General features: G+C 35.5%; 1 protein-coding gene across 1 annotated transcript; it reads left to right on the top strand.

Moving 5' to 3' along the window:
• The first annotated feature begins 369 nt into the window (after positions 1-369).
• LOC122001322 (putative hydrolase C777.06c) lies at positions 370-14,370 on the top strand. Its single transcript, XM_042556007.1, has 10 exons — positions 370-617; positions 5,473-5,608; positions 5,816-5,943; positions 8,615-8,762; positions 8,843-8,948; positions 11,823-11,881; positions 13,251-13,286; positions 13,369-13,478; positions 13,682-13,743; positions 14,180-14,370. The coding sequence occupies exons 1-9, from the start codon at positions 400-402 to the stop codon at positions 13,737-13,739; spliced, it is 999 nt and encodes a 332-aa protein (XP_042411941.1). The 5' UTR covers positions 370-399; the 3' UTR covers positions 13,740-13,743; positions 14,180-14,370.
• The last annotated feature ends 1,584 nt before the right edge of the window (positions 14,371-15,954 follow it).

Raw genomic sequence — 15,954 nt, 5'->3', positions numbered from 1 at the left:
GACGGATTGACGGGAGCATTGAGCGAACGTATTCATCTTTTACTTAAAAAAAAAAAAAAAAAAAAAAAAAAAAATAGGAAGAAGACACGTTCGGATGCGCCGATTCAAGTAAATACTGATAATTGGCTAGAGTTTATTTACACATGAATTCTAGATAATCAATGCAATACATGAATTATATTCTTTCTCGATGTGAACAGACTCGATTTGATTTGCACCGGTTATCGCCCTGGATAATAAGGCGAGCAGACGCTATTCGGAATTGTACTTTTAAAGATGGGCCAACTTGTGTCTTCAGATGGGCCGACTCGGCCCTTGTATTGACAAGTCCATTTAAATGTCTACATAAAGTGCTGGCTGCCTACATTTTTGACGCGGTAGTGCGAGTGAGGAGAAGGCATGGGATCTCAGCACGAAGAATTCGAGAACGGAACCCCTCCGGAGAGATCCGTGGCCATCAATGGTGTCGGCACCGGTCGTTCTTCGCTCATCTTTCTTGGCACGGGTTGCTCCACTGCCGTCCCCAACGCTAGGTGCTTGATCCGCCCCACCGATCCTCCCTGCTCCGTCTGCTTCCAATCGCTCTCCGTCCCTCCGGAGCGCAATCCCAACTACAGGTACACACTCTTAGACTTCCTTGGTTGCTGATCCCGTGCCTTCTCCGATGGATCTGGATCCACGATCTTGGGCTTCTGTACGAAGCTTGGATGCCAGATTTTTCATTTACGCTATCTCGAACTATTAGCTGCTATATTGACTTGGGAACACGTGAAATGATGGGCGTGTAGTAAATGGTGAAACTAAACCTCAAAGGGAATAGGGAAACGAGGAAATCTCTCAACAATCGGGACGTGATGTGATGCGGACGATGATTGTGTATGGGTTAATCTGATTGATTAATTCTGTTCTTACATATTATAAAAGATGAAAGATTCGGTTACCAAGTAGTATTTGAATGATTGGATAGTTGTGATGGAGTAGATGGAAAAATTTCTTCAATTATATGACCTTTTATCTTCTGTGTTGTGGTCTTGTCATGTTAGATTTTCATTCTTCTTGTTTTCTTAATCAATTTTTTTTTTTTTTTTTTTTTTTTGACAATAGGCATCATCATTCACAGAGATAAAAATTAGATAGTTCACTATGTAGACCTGTAAATCTTGGTTTTGAGGAGCCACAATCGTGCTCCCTTTGTCTGATAGTTCTGGGATCTTATTCATTACCAGCATTTCCTATTGGCGCATGTTGTGGGTAAAAAAATCTTCATCCACAGTAAAGCTTGGGTTGATACTCAAAGGTCATTTTGTTTGGTGTGATATGCTAAACTTGATTTCATGGTGCTACAATACATGATCTAAAATGTCTGAGACTTCATTATCTTTGGCATTCTAAGTAAAACAATAATGCCTTAATGCCTTGATGCCTAAATATTGGAATCATTTTCTTCTATTATTCTAAATTTCTTAGATGATCTTTTTTTTACATCCAGGACCATGGTCCTCGCTCTCAATTATTGACATTTGGAATGTTCCATTTTTGATCCTAGGTAACAGTCAAGCTCAGTAAGCTGGTTAATTAATTAGATTCCTGCCCTCTCACCTTCAGACAATAAATGAGGCAAAGTAGAATATTCTCTTTGCTTTTCTGTATGCTTTATTGACTATGGAAATGCAAGTGGTATCTAGATGCGAAAATTTAGCAATTACCCGTTCCACTAAAGATGATGGTACTCTACCTGCTTCTTTTGTGGATTATACTTCTGATTAGATGTTTTATGAGTGTAATTTTTATAAATAGACACACTACTTATATGATTGATTGTTGAGGATTGTGTTTTCCTTTATAAAAACTGTATTCCAATCAGGATCAGTGACACATTTTCATTGCATAATAAATAATGATCCTTCCCAGTCAGCTTCTCGACATGGAAGGCATTATAGAAAGAAAAACTTGTAAATTTTAATCGTATGGCTTTTGAGCTCGTCAACTTGGTTGGCTGTGCGAACAACAATATTTCTTATGCACATGCAATCTTATACGTTGATGCACTGGTGCTCATGTTTAATATAAATGTTTGATGGTGCCTTTGCAGGTACTAACTTTTCTCCATCTACCTACCCCAATATATTTTGTCTGCTTCTTCTTTGTTCACCGCTTTTTTCCGTTTCCTTTTTTCTGGGGTTTTTATCTTTAATGTACATGGTGCAATCTTTAAAATGAATATTTTTTTGAAGGGTTTGTAGGATCAAATGACTGGCTAGATGGTGGAGAATAGAAGTATATATATACTTTTTTTTGCTAATTCAATACTTAAATAAAATATTAGCCAAAGGTGTATGCACATTACAATTTACGAATCATGATAGCCAAAGTGGTTAGCCAGCATGCCGAAACACGAAATCAAAATTAATGCTATTCTAATACAAGAATATAACGTGCTTTGGAGGTGAAACTCTTACTCAGCTTCCCCACGAACAAAAAAGTGATTCAAACATTCCTTTGTATTACGGCAATGGAGCTACAAATTTGTCCAAGAGTGGACTGGAGCAAGAAAACTCTTTATAATGTAAAATAAGAATGAAATAGTTCCTAGAATTCTAGAAAGAAACCCTCTCAATGAGATCAAAAAGAAAAGCAAGAGGCTTAATCAAATGTCACAAATTTCCCCTAAGAGGAAATGAAGCATAAGGAAAGGAAGAGAAAAAGGGTTACTGATAGTGCTTGAAGTTGACAATGGAAGCCTTGAGCTTGATCCAAACTTTGATTTGGGCACTTGAAAGCAGTAAGTTACAGCCAAATTTTATCTTTAAAGGATGTAACATCAGTGCCCAAATTCGCATTGAAAAGCCTTTTAAATCACATTTGAATCATGGTCTCAAGTTCATTTACATTTCAATATGGATGAAAGTTATTGATCTGTTAAACTGCTAACATGGTCAAGTTGACTGACCCATTCAAAAATCAGATTTGGCTGCTGGATCCATTGATATTATTCACAGTTAACTAAAAGAGTATTTCCCGTCATAATACACACACACACACGCGCGCGCGCGCAAACACACAAACACACACATATATGTATATATATAAGTTGATTTATCAAGTTATTTAGATAATTGCTGAGTCGACTGATGCTCAATTAGTAATATTTTGTTCCCTAAAACTTAGATTTTGATTTTAGTTGATTGGACCAACTTTCCAGTTGAGTCGACTGGATGACTAGTCGATTAGATCAGTGCATAAGGTTGAGCAATTCAATAGTTGCTTATGAGCTCCATAAGCTATTCTAAGGTTTGAGGTCTAAGCTATTGATGAAAGTAATACAATTCAGGAACACTCTTAAATGAATTTTATGTTTAACTATTCCATTAATTGAGATGCCAATATTTGACTCCATTATGAAAGAAATTGTAGGTAGTCAGCCCACTTTCAAAATGAAAGCTCATGAGAGGATTTGACACAACAACACTGCAAGTCACAAGAGACTGAAAAGTAAATACTAGATAACACTAAATTCTACCTAGGCTATCTTATGCCAACACATAATGCAATATCATAATTCAATATAGGATTCACATAGAATCTCTGCATTTGATATGCTTATAACTTTAATGGCAGCTTTACACAGCTTCACTCACATTCAAATCCATATCAAGCAATACATACACATGTGCATGATGAAACCTAAAGATCTCTTTATCTGAACAATCATGTTCAAGCTCGTCAAACCACAACTACTAGCTTAAATGTATTGATAAAAAATAAAAATAAATGTGACAATAGTCATGAGGGAGGCACTAGGGGCTTCTAGTTTATCAAAAAGGAAAGTATGTGGTTTTATTGAATGTGTTGACGTTTTTTATTTGGTATCATAATGCAGGAAATATGGCTCCAGTTGATGTGCCTCATAGCTTGAAATCTGTATTCATCAGGTGGTTAGGTATGGTAGGGTACATGAAATTGAAAGATAGAAATGAGTAGTCTTGAGGTAATGTTGAAGATGGTGATTATGTATGAAAATTTTGAATAGTAAACAATCAGGAACATATGTTTTGTGAGTGAGATGCGTGACTAATCTAATTTCTCCTGATATGGTGGGACTTTCAGGAAGATTGATAAAAGAATCAATTTAATGCTAGATTTTTCTATAAATAGGATGGGGATGCCAAATATTAGATGAAATCAGTTAAAAGTCGGTCAAATCAATCATTTTCTGCATAATCAGCTAGACTGATTTTCCTCTATTCTGAGCTTGGATCTCTGAATAAGTTGAAGTGATGATAATTAACCTGCTCAATCTTTTTTTATTTTCTGACATAAGTAGTCTGACTGCAGGAGTTTTTTACTTAATAGAGTTTTTGACCTTTTAATAGGGAAGATGCATTCAATTGCATTTAGAGAGATGTGTTGTGAACACTTGCACCTCCAATTGGAGAGAGACACATATTATGGATCATTAATTAGTATCAAGTAGAAATCATGTTTGACCTTTTGCTAATTAATAGCTTGTGTTTTAAACATACTATTGGTAACTTAATTAGTGTCTTGGTCATACGTAGGTTGTAAATGAACCAAGCATTCGTGAACAAGTTTGGTGTTCGACTTGGTAAGAGCTTGTTTATGTTCGTTGAATATATACAAAACTAATTAAACAAACAAGGTTGAACAACTCGTTAAGTTCGTGAACAATGTTCATGAACCATATTCATTAATAAAACTCTTATCAATATGTTAAATAAATAATAAAGTAAAATAAAATATTTAAATAAATAAGTTTGAATTATCAAACTGTAACTAATCAAATAACTAAAAGTTTGAAACAATCACACAAACTTAAATTGAGAACTCGATAGTATCTAAACGAACCAAGCTGAAACCTAGCTTAAGCCAAGCTTCAAACAAGCTCAAGCTCATAAAAAATAAACTAAGCCAAGTTTGAATAATTATTTCAAAAGCTTGGTTCATTTTAAGCTCGGCTTGACTCAGTTACCTTATTAAACAAAACTTGAACACCCCAAAGTTCGGCTCGACTCAGCTTGTTTACAGCCCTAACTACATACCATCATCATCTATCATCAAGTTGTGTTAGTCTCAGCTATTTAGGGATAGAATACATGGATCTTATATCTTTATTAACATTTAAGATCCATGTTCACAAGGTTTAGTCGTTTTATGCAGCTAACTATCATGGCCTAACACCGCTAACCTTTTTGTCTAGGTGAGGCTGAGATTAGCAGTATTAACTGTAAATAGTCATTTTATGCAGCTAACTATCATGGCTCAACACCCCTAACCTTTTTCATCTGTCCAATTTTATTTATTTATTTGATATTATGAGGCTGGTTAAAGAAAGTAATGCTACATGCTATTAGTCAATGGGGTGCTTTTTTTGAATGTTGAATGCCAGATTAAAGTTCTCAGCATTATACTTCTATTATTGTTTACTAATAATCGTGCATCATATTGGTTCAGGTGTAATACATCCCTTTTGATTGATTACTGCCAGGATGATGGTATACACAACTATATACTGATTGATGTTGGAAAGACCTTCAGAGAGCAAGTTTTGCGGTGGTTCACCTACCATAAGATTCCTCAAGTAGATTCTGTGGGTATTAAATGCTGTGAATTTTGTCCATGTATTTTTTTTAATTTTTTTTTCTGGTAAAGGTAATTTATTATCCATACACGGAGCAACATTCCTTGATCATTGTTCTTCTGCTAGTTATTGTTATATCTGGATTTAATCATATTATGATGTGTGAGTGGATTAGTATGCTTCTCTTGCATAAACTGAAACCTGTATTTGCTGCAGATTATTTTGACCCATGAACATGCAGATGCAACTCTTGGCCTTGACGATATTCGCGTAGTTCAACCATTCAGTCATACAAATGATATTGATCCAACACCTGTTTATCTTACCCAATATGCGATGGACAGGTACTTTTATACCCTTCGAAATACCCGACTTTTTAAAATTTTTGCATCTACTGTAGCCATAATATATTCTGGCATTGCCTATTTTATATTTGGTACTGCCTCTTTGCATAATCATTCTTTACAACTATTTGAGATAAACTACACGAACCTTTTCATCATTTCATCTGACTTTCAAATCACCTTTGACGGTTAAGTAGATTTTTTGTTTTTACTGTCTTCCTTATTCAATTCCAATTATTTCTAATTGATCACTCATTTTAAAATCTCCACACCATCTTAATATGTTTTCTTTCATCTCTATGTATCCAAACTACTACTACCTTCTCGTTGATGGTAACATTCTTATTTTTTCTAGAGAAACTCATTCTTAGCTCTTCTATGCTAACTTTTGCAATGAGTTGATTACCCAACATAAAGTATGAATATTTGCACTGATATTGTAATATGTACCTTTTAAGCGAAGGGAAATATAATCATTGCGCTAAAATCTAGAAAGTCTTATTTATTTTATCTAGACAAACTTTGTCCTTTTTGTGGTACCTTCATCAACCTTTCCTTGTTAACTAATAAATTCAATATATCTATAATCAAACTTAGTGGGATAAGACTTTGTTGTTGTTGTTGCATAATCTAACTTAGTTGTTTTTTTTTTTTCATTATTGAATCTATGCCAACAATTTTAATTCTAAACCTTTTGTTTTTAAAACTCATTTTTATGGTTTTGAATTAATTAGTACCAACATTCCACTCCCATAAAGTTGGACTTCTTTTGAACAATATAACAACAATATTGCCGGAGGAAAAACCAAATGAAGTTATGCTAATGCGATACTAAAATTAAATCAATTAAAGGAAAAAATCATGGAATGAATACGGACGCTACAATTGAAATTTTTCATTTTGGCATGGAGCCTGGACATGGTATGGGGCCATGCAGCTACAATGTTGCCTTGTACCATCCATGTTGTTCCTTTGTCCTGTCGTACTTTATACTCACTCAATTGACACAAGAATTCATTTAGTTGACAAAAGAGCAATCACGAGGAGTTGGAGCCATGGGGTTTTGATTCCTTATGCGGATCATGGAAGGAGAAGAGGAGGTGAAGAAATGCCTTGACCCTGATTTCTTATGTTGGTTATGGAAGGAGAAGATGAGGTGAGGAATTATTGAGGGGAGTTTGCTGAGAAGATTGCATACCAGTGAGGAATCAAGATGGAATTGAGGTGGCATAGTGAGATGGAGAGCACTATTTGTTGAAGGAATTAAAGAACTCGATAGATCAATCAATCAAGGAAGAAAAAAAAACCTAGGAGGAAAAAGGTGAGCTCATCAACATCACAATAACAACGTATAGAAAAGCAACAGTCATCATAATCGTAGGTGGGCATTCACATCCATAGCGACATTAGGATGGGAAAGGGATGGATGCAAAACTTGATTAATGTACTATATATGTGTACTTTATAACTCAATAATTAGAGTGCGATAAATCTAGTTTAATAAATCTGGTAAAATTTGTAATTAATTCTAAATCAACTTTGATAGATTGTATTAATGATATTAATAAATTCTATATTTTCATAAATATTAATATGTAGATACTATGTTTTAAAAAGGCTACTCGGTACACAAAGCTCCCGCTAATGAGGGGTTCCGAGAAAGTGTCATACCATATTAGGTTCATTATATGTAGCCTTATCTTGTATTGCAAGAGGCTATTTTCACGATTCAAATCCATGACCACTAGGTCACATGGCAGTAACTTTACCAAGATCCCCCTTCATGTAAATACTATGTTTAATTAATAAATATTGTACTAAATAATTATTGTATTAATTGATTTTAAGTTGATTAAGATTATAATCAACATTATTTACTATAGGAATATTAATATGTTTTTATCTTCTAAATAGTAAAATTATGAGTGTGTGTACTTGGCGTGGTAGAGTGGGTGTAATGATTTGTTTTCATAATTATTTGACTTTTTAAAATAATGTGTGGATAGACAAATAGTATTAAAAGAACAATCTTATGTTGGCTTGGAAATAGACCACTTAAAGGATTGATTGTTCTAATCTTGAGCTTTGTAATGCTTAAGAGCCATTGGTTTATTCTTAAGAGCCGTGTGACCTGGAGGTGGGTTCGAGTATCGGAAACAACCTCTTGTAAAGTAGGGTAAGATTGTGTACAATAGACCCTTCCCTGGACTCCGTATTGGTGGGAGTTTCGTGCATCGGGCTGTCCTTTTTTATCTCTTTTTATGGGGATTCCAAGGGTGATATGATCGTTATATTGGGAATGATATCTCCTACCAATGTTTCTAAGGCACTCTTTGGATAAGTTACTCTACAATGTTGAAGTGTGTTGGAGAACAGTTAATTCTCTTCGTTCAGTAAAAGTACCTTACAAGTGCTCTATTCTTTCTGATTCTATGTTTTTCCTTCTTAGTCTGGAGAAAGTTATGGTAGACAGATCATATGTCTCGTATCCTATTAGCACTTATATAGCATTGCCAGCAAAGAAATTTTTTAGGGTGCCAGTGTTTATAGATATTATATTAGACAAACTGATTTCTAACCTTTTGAACACGTTGCATTTATCACTGTCACTTTGAAAATCATATGCTGTAATTTAACTCGATCCTTCAATTTCTTTTTTTTTTTGAAACAGCCTCGCACAAAAATTTCCTTACTTGATGACGAGAAAGTTGAAAGAAGGTGCAGAAGTGAGGCGTGTTGCCCAGCTTGACTGGAATATAATTGAAAATGACCCCAATGCAAAATTTGTGGCATCTGGCCTAGAGTTTACCCCTTTGCCTGTAATAGTCTTGAACCCAGTTTAAAGTGGCAATTTCTTTTCAATTCCACATTATTATTCACCTTTCATTTTTTTGAACAGGTGATGCATGGTGAGGATTATGTTTGTCTGGGCTTCCTTTTTGGACAAAAATCAAGAGTCGCATATATTTCAGATGTTTCACGCTTCCTTCCTAGCACTGAGAAGCGTATGTATTCATTTCCATGCTTCTGAGAACCTCCCTTCTCAAATAGATACAAATAGACCACATTGAAACAAAACAGGTTGCTAAACACAAACAAGGTAGCTCATCATTGGCCATGCTACAAAGTGAAGCATATTGGATAGCCCCAGAAAACCACTACTATTGCAACAACCAACATATTTAACCCAAACAGCATGCTAACTAGACAGGGCTGAGATCTTCTCAATCAGGTTTGAGATCTATTCAGCTAGATTTGGGTGAGGAGCATTTGATTTGGTTCAACATGGTCTTTAAGAGGTCCCAGTTCCCTGTCATAACCCTCACCTTCCAGCTGCCGAGCATCTGAGTCCATCTTCTTACCAAATTGTAAGCTCTTCCCTTCTGAAAGTCATGTAAACTATGTAAATCCAGGACTGTACTGCAGTGTTACCCCCTCTGGCCTGTAAGTCTGGAGCTAGAGAGGTTCTAATTGACCCAAAAGTTTGGTGAGGAGACGTTAGGCCCTTTTCATTTAAGGTATCTACAAATAATGTCCCATCCTATTGTGGCTACATTGAATAATAGATGATTTGGAGTCTCCTATAGTGCAGGGCTTGCAACGGGAACTGGATGTGCCCAAGACTAGACGGGTTGGGTAAAGGAAAGCCCTGAATTCGCTGTGAGAAATCTATCTCCTTAACCAAAATATCTTTCTCAACCCAAATCTCAAATAAGCAGGGAAATTTAAGTGTCAGTGCGCAACCATCAGGCCATATGAAGTGCTAGACATCTATTGAGTTGCATGAGTTGCTCCTGACCACATGTAACGAGATACTGGAAAAATAAATTTCTCAGACATTCCACATGCCCCTCCAAATAGCAGACCACTTGTGGTTGAGGGCATAAATCATCTAAGTACTACAGTTCAGATTGCATTCATGGAGAAGTTTTGTCCAAATCAAATATGGTTTGATGAACCAGTTCCACCTCCATAGCCCAAGTTGATTGAGTAGGTAGAGCTGATAGAAAAGGCACCCTTGCTTGCTAATCAGAATATCCCTCCAGTGGGGGTGAGGGGGATATCATGCTGGGCTTGCAACACTAGCTGGATATGTTCGACCAGGAATGTACTAGGAAAAAAGGAAAAGCCTTGAATTCCCTGTGAGAAAGCTAGCTCCCTAACCAAAATATCCTTCGCAACATAAATCTCAAGTACGCAGAGAAATTTGAGTTTCAGAACACTCACCATCAAACCATCTGAAGTGCCTGATGCCAATGAGTTGCAACTGACTAAGAGATGAGATATTGGAGAGACAATTGCCACAGACTTTCCATATGCCCCTCCGAAAAGAGAACCACTTGTTGTCAGTGGCATAAATCATCTACTTATTATAATCTTGATCCAATTCATGAAGAAGTTTTGTCCAAATCAAATATGGTTCAATGAACCAGTTCCACCACCATTTACATAGAAGAGCTTGATTGAAGACTTTCAAATTCAAGAACCCCAACCCTCTTAACTGATTTGGTCTGCAAACGAGATCCCATGAGACCAGATGCCTCATAATAAATCCCTGGTTCATCCTGTATCTCCATAGAGAGTTCTACCACCTAAGAGGGTAAGATATAGATTTGGGATGGACAAATTGTAATGCAGGTTAGAACACTGTTCAAAAGAATTAGCCTCCCTCCAATAGATAAGAGTCTTCTGCCAAGGTCGAGCCTTCTTTGCATACACACTGCAAGGGAATCAAATGTTCCTTGTTTGGTTTGTGAGTTTATTTCTGGTATCCCAAATACTTGATTAGCAAGTTCACGAGCTTAAATTTGAACACTTGAGCTAACAAGCTTGTTTTAGGAGAAAAAGGCCCCAAATAATAAGGAAGTGAAGATTTGTCGAAGTTGATACTTCCTTAGTTCCTTTTGCTCGATTTGTAGGATACTGTGCAAAACATCAACAATCAAAATGAACATATAAGGGGATAAGGTTTACCTGTTTCATTAAGCCCTTTTTTGCAAGCAAACATCCTCCCTTAGTGGTCACCAGTTCTGAGCCTCTTGCTGAATTAGAATAGTCATGATACATGAAATCCAACCAGTAGGGAAACCAAAACAGATTGGAACATCCTGCAAGCTGCCCAACTAATATTATCAAAAGCTTTGGTGTAATCTATGTTGAGCATGACAAACTTCTTCCTATGTTTTCTACACCAGTTATAGTCTCAGAAGCGTTCATGAAGCAATCGGCAGCCTTACACCTTTACAAAAGCAAATTGCTGGGTCCCAATAGGATGATCTGGAACGAAGGGATGGAGCCTCTTGGCCAATAGTGTGGAAATGACTTTAAAAATTTGATTCTCTAAAGCTATTGGTTAAAACTCCGAGGCAGAAACAGCATCTTCCACCTTATAGATAAGGAAGATGGTTCAGTGAATCAAAATCTGAAAAACCTCTATGGAAATCTATGAAGAACAGCAAAGCATCTTCTTTAATTGAGTCCCACATAGAGAGAGGAAATATGGCGTTGACTCATCAGGCCCAGGCTCTTGTTTTCCCCTAGGCTGTTAATAACTGATAAAAAGGGTGCCACCAGTGCAATGAGCTGATCGGGAATAATGGGGTCTATCATAGCTCAAAGGAGGAAATTGAGCTTAACATGACAGCAGTCAGGGATTCCCACTTAGGAAGAGAGGTGATCAGACAAGCTTTGAATAATAGTAGCCTCCTCGTGAATAATATTCTCATCATAAACAAGAGAGTGTATCAAGTTTCTTTTCTTCCGTCCATTGGCTATGACATGAATATTCTTACTTTCCTTTCTTGCTTCTTTGCCTTCTTGTTTTTACCCCTACTTTGCAAGGCTGCTCATCGTTCTCACAACCATCTTATCTTGTGCAGTTATTTCAAAATCTGAAGGCAGGCAGCTTGATCTTTTAATTTTGGATACACTATACAGGGTCAGTTGATTTCTTAGAGCACACGTATTTCTATATTCTTGTATGAATTTTCTTATGTAGGTTTGTTTATTTTTGTTTTTATTTGATTTCCTTTTGAGTGTTTTGGAAAGTTTTCCTTTTCTTTGCTGAGTTCATTTTATCTTTATAATAAGCTCATTTCTTAGACAGTTTTTGTACCAGGACCAATGGACAATATGGCCAAGGGACAATTGAAAAAATAATAATAATAAAGTTCAACTTTAAACTCCCATCATTTGGTCTGCTTCCTCTTCGCTTGACCAATTTCACATGGCTTACTAGTTCTACCTGAAGTTCTAATTAAGTTCTTAATCAAGTGGTTACATTATAAGAGTAGGGAGTTGCATAGTGAATGTGATCTATAAAGGGCAGCCCGGTGCGTGAAGCTCCTACTAATGTAGGGTCCTGGTGAAGGGTCTATTGCATGCAGCCTTACCCTGTTTTGAAAGAGGTTGTTTATGAGACTCGAACCCGTGACTCTATTGGTCACACAATAGTGAATGTGGTTGGCATAGTTATTAAAGTCATTTGCCTGGCTGCACCTAGGTGCAAGACATAAACAGGCGAGCCTCTTGCACCTAGTCACCTTAAGTGAGCGCCTTGTGAGTCAACTATACAAATCTGAATATCTGGTGATGATGATAATGATATGATTGAGGAAGTTGATGAAGATTTAGATATTTGAAGTTTTTTAATTTAAATTATGCATATAACATATTTATTTGCTATGAATTTTAAATTTACATTATTATTTAATATTTTATGACTATAATTTTATTAGTCAAATAATTTTCTATATATGTTTGAATTGTAAAAATTTATAGCTAGAGCGCTTTACTTCGGTAAGGCGTGTGCCTCATGCCCCACAGCATCCATGCGCTTTTGGGCGCCTCACTCCTTGAATAATTATGGTGGTTGATACTATTACAAAATTCAATTGCCTCTATCAACAAGTCATTAGTTGGTTGAAGCCTATCTTAATATATGCAAGAATAGATAATCTAGTCTTTGTTTGTGTACATTATACATATGCAAGAATAGATGGTCTAGTTTATGTTTGTGTTCTTTTTATATATATTCAAGAATAGATTATGGAGTTTATGCTTGTGTATCTTTTAACATATATATAGTTAACTTCTCATTTAAGCCGGGATCAAGCCTCTATGAGGTTTGTCTAGATCACTTGGTCTTACCTTGGTCGTGGACTGTGCATGTACAGACTTGTTTTAGCCTAGCCGGTCATACCACTCCAAATATGCTCTCCTGTCTGTTTTTTTTTCCATTTTTTTGAAATTGAATCAACAATCTTAGTGTTTCTCTAATGTGTGTGGTTATTTTATTGTCTTTACAGAAGAATTCTCACAATGTTCACCTTTGCCTTCCCCAGGTGTGGTTCAGTTTGCAATTTTTCATAAAATGAGTTGATTTGTTATTATCTAAACACGTAATCATGCTTTTTTAATGTTCAGACTCTCGATGCCTTGAAGAGAATATGTCCCAAGCAGGCCCTGCTGATTGGGATGACACATGAGTTTGATCACCACCAGGATAACATGTTTCTTACAGAATGGTCAAAACGGTACAAAATCTTTAATTTGTCAAATAGGCGTTTTGTAGCTCTTTCACATAAGAACAAGCAAACTGTTAAACCCTTTTATTTGACTAGTTGATTTTAAGCAAGTTATCGTCCAATTAGATTTTATGCTTTCGAATGCCTTCGAGTAGTCAAACAAAATAGTGACTAGCTAATGTTGGGATATTTTATTTTATTTTATTTTTCAGAGAAGGGATTCAAGTGCAGCTAGCTCATGATGGTCTGCGAATGTTCATTGATCTGTAATTAGGTACAATCTCTAGCATTGTTTTATATATTGTTTCATTCCTGGGCAAATATTTTGTTTTGCTTTATCATGGGCACGACACAAGTCCACTCTTACATTGTGCGAAGTTATTAAATGATCAGATTCACTTCCGTTGGAATTGCTTGTATTTATAATGAACGTTCATTTTAAACATTCGTACTACCTCTTTTAAGTAGGAAAATTAGCCTCTTTGCCATCTCGATAGATGTGCGCTAACACAATTTGTGCCTCGGCCTATTTCTCACGGTCAATCTATAACTAGGAGACCCTTGATTTGCATTTTACCTGGTCATTTAATTGCAGCAATTCTTTGTTTAGACAAGACAACGAATGAAAACATATCAAGCAAATTAAGTTCTGATAAACTCATCGAGCTCGATTATTTGAGTTCTGCTTCTTTTTGCTTTTTTATCCCCAGAAATTGAAAAGACTCCACGACATCACGCTGATGCCTCCCGGAAGGAGCAGCAAATGCTGAGACATGGTCCAATGATACATATTTCTTTTTGACTAATTTCTTTTCTTTACCAGAATTGTATACCCATGAGATATTGTATTGCTAGTCATACTGTTACACCGATACAAATAAAAATACAACTATGCTGATAATATCGGAAAGTTATAATTCTTTTTTTTTTCAAGTTATAAATTGGCGCTTGTTTATTGCATGATAGTTTTCAAGTATTCAGGACAATCCAGTGAATACAATCGGAGGCTTTAGGTCCAATATAACCTAGAAATAAAACATGAAGAGAAGGGGGAAAGTTATAATAATATATATATTTTTTCTTTTATCTTCCATTTAAATAACCTAATCTTGAGTTTTAAAATCAAATTAGATTTATCCTTTTTATCCTATTTTTATTCTGATTAGTAGATTGAACTAATTGTTTTGATATGCTTTTAGTTTTACGAATCAATCATGATCATTCAAGTAACAAAAAGATTTGTTGTGGAACCTGTTTCGTTGGAAAATTTTTAAAGTGATTTGAGGAGCACTTTTAAATCTAAAACCTAATTCAGCCAATTGGTTTGAAAATCAAATCCAAAAGTGATTTTCATGGGAAATTTTTAAAGTGATTTGAGGAGCACTTTTAAATAAAAAACCTAATTCAGCCAATTGATTTGAAAATGAAAATCCGAAAGTGATTTTGTTCAGTCAATAAAGGCAACCATTTAATGCGACCGAAACGCTAGAAATTGACAGTGCCATCAGTGAGTTGATACCAATTAAGAAGGTTGGATTGAAGATCCAAATCGATGCTTCTAGAATGTTTAATCACTCACATCATAATAATGGCGTAAAAGAAGACCACAAAAGGAAAGCAAAGAACCATTTAATGTGAACCTACACTGAACTGGGTGGTGTGATAGTCTTAGTTGAAAATTCAGTCCAAGGTTTCGTTAGTCTAGGTAGGTCAGTTGGTCCAAAGCAGCTAATTAGTTTTTGTTGGTTGGGTGGATTAGGCGAGACACGAGCTGTGTGAGTCTAATGAACTTGGCAATCTAAGCATGCCATGTAGGTGGCCTAGCAAGTCCAGCAAGTGATTCAAGCAGATTGTGGACTAGCAAGCTTGACACGCTGCCAAGTTGGGCGCCCCCTGCATGAGCTAGACGTACGTCGGTCAAATCGGTCAAGTCTGGTGAGTTGGATTGTCAAGTATGGTAGATTAGAAAGCCATCTTTCTCAGCAAGCGAGGTGGTTCTTGCAAATCAAGACAATAACAATGAGGTCAACGTTAGAATTGTAAATAAATCAAACGATTCATGGATAAATTTGATATTCAATTTGATAAGAATTTATTTTATTTATATTCATTTAATACATATCAAATCAATTAAATAAATAATTTTAAATAATTTATTAAATTAAACAAATAAACTTGAACACATATATTTAATGTTCATAAACGTTCACGAACAACCTTAATAAAAAATATTTATAAACTATATTCATTAATAAAAAGTTTATCGATATGCTAAATAAATAAATAAAATAAAATGAACAAGTTTAAATTATCAAACTCAATAACCAATCAAACAAGTAAAAAATTTCAAACAATCAAATTTACATTGAGAGCTCAATAACATCAAAATGAATCAAGTTCAAGTCAAATTTAAATTAAGAACTCGATAACATCTAAATAAATCAAGTTCAAATAAAATTTTAACCAAACTCAAACTCATAAAAAA

Source organism: Zingiber officinale, chromosome 7A (genome assembly GCF_018446385.1).
Source record: "Zingiber officinale cultivar Zhangliang chromosome 7A, Zo_v1.1, whole genome shotgun sequence".
NCBI classification, from domain to species: Eukaryota; Viridiplantae; Streptophyta; class Magnoliopsida; order Zingiberales; family Zingiberaceae; genus Zingiber; species Zingiber officinale.
This window is presented reverse-complemented; position numbering and strand designations above follow the sequence as displayed.

Bases quoted from the DNA above. Each gene is read 5' to 3' on its own strand.
- LOC122001322 (XM_042556007.1), top strand. From the start codon at position 400: ATGGGATCTCAGCACGAAGAATTCGAGAACGGAACCCCTCCGGAGAGA. The intron at 5,609-5,815 runs GTGGGTATTAAA...TATTTGCTGCAG, and splicing joins AGATTCCTCAAGTAGATTCT to ATTATTTTGACCCATGAACA. The intron at 13,287-13,368 runs GTGTGGTTCAGT...TTTAATGTTCAG, and splicing joins TTCACCTTTGCCTTCCCCAG to ACTCTCGATGCCTTGAAGAG.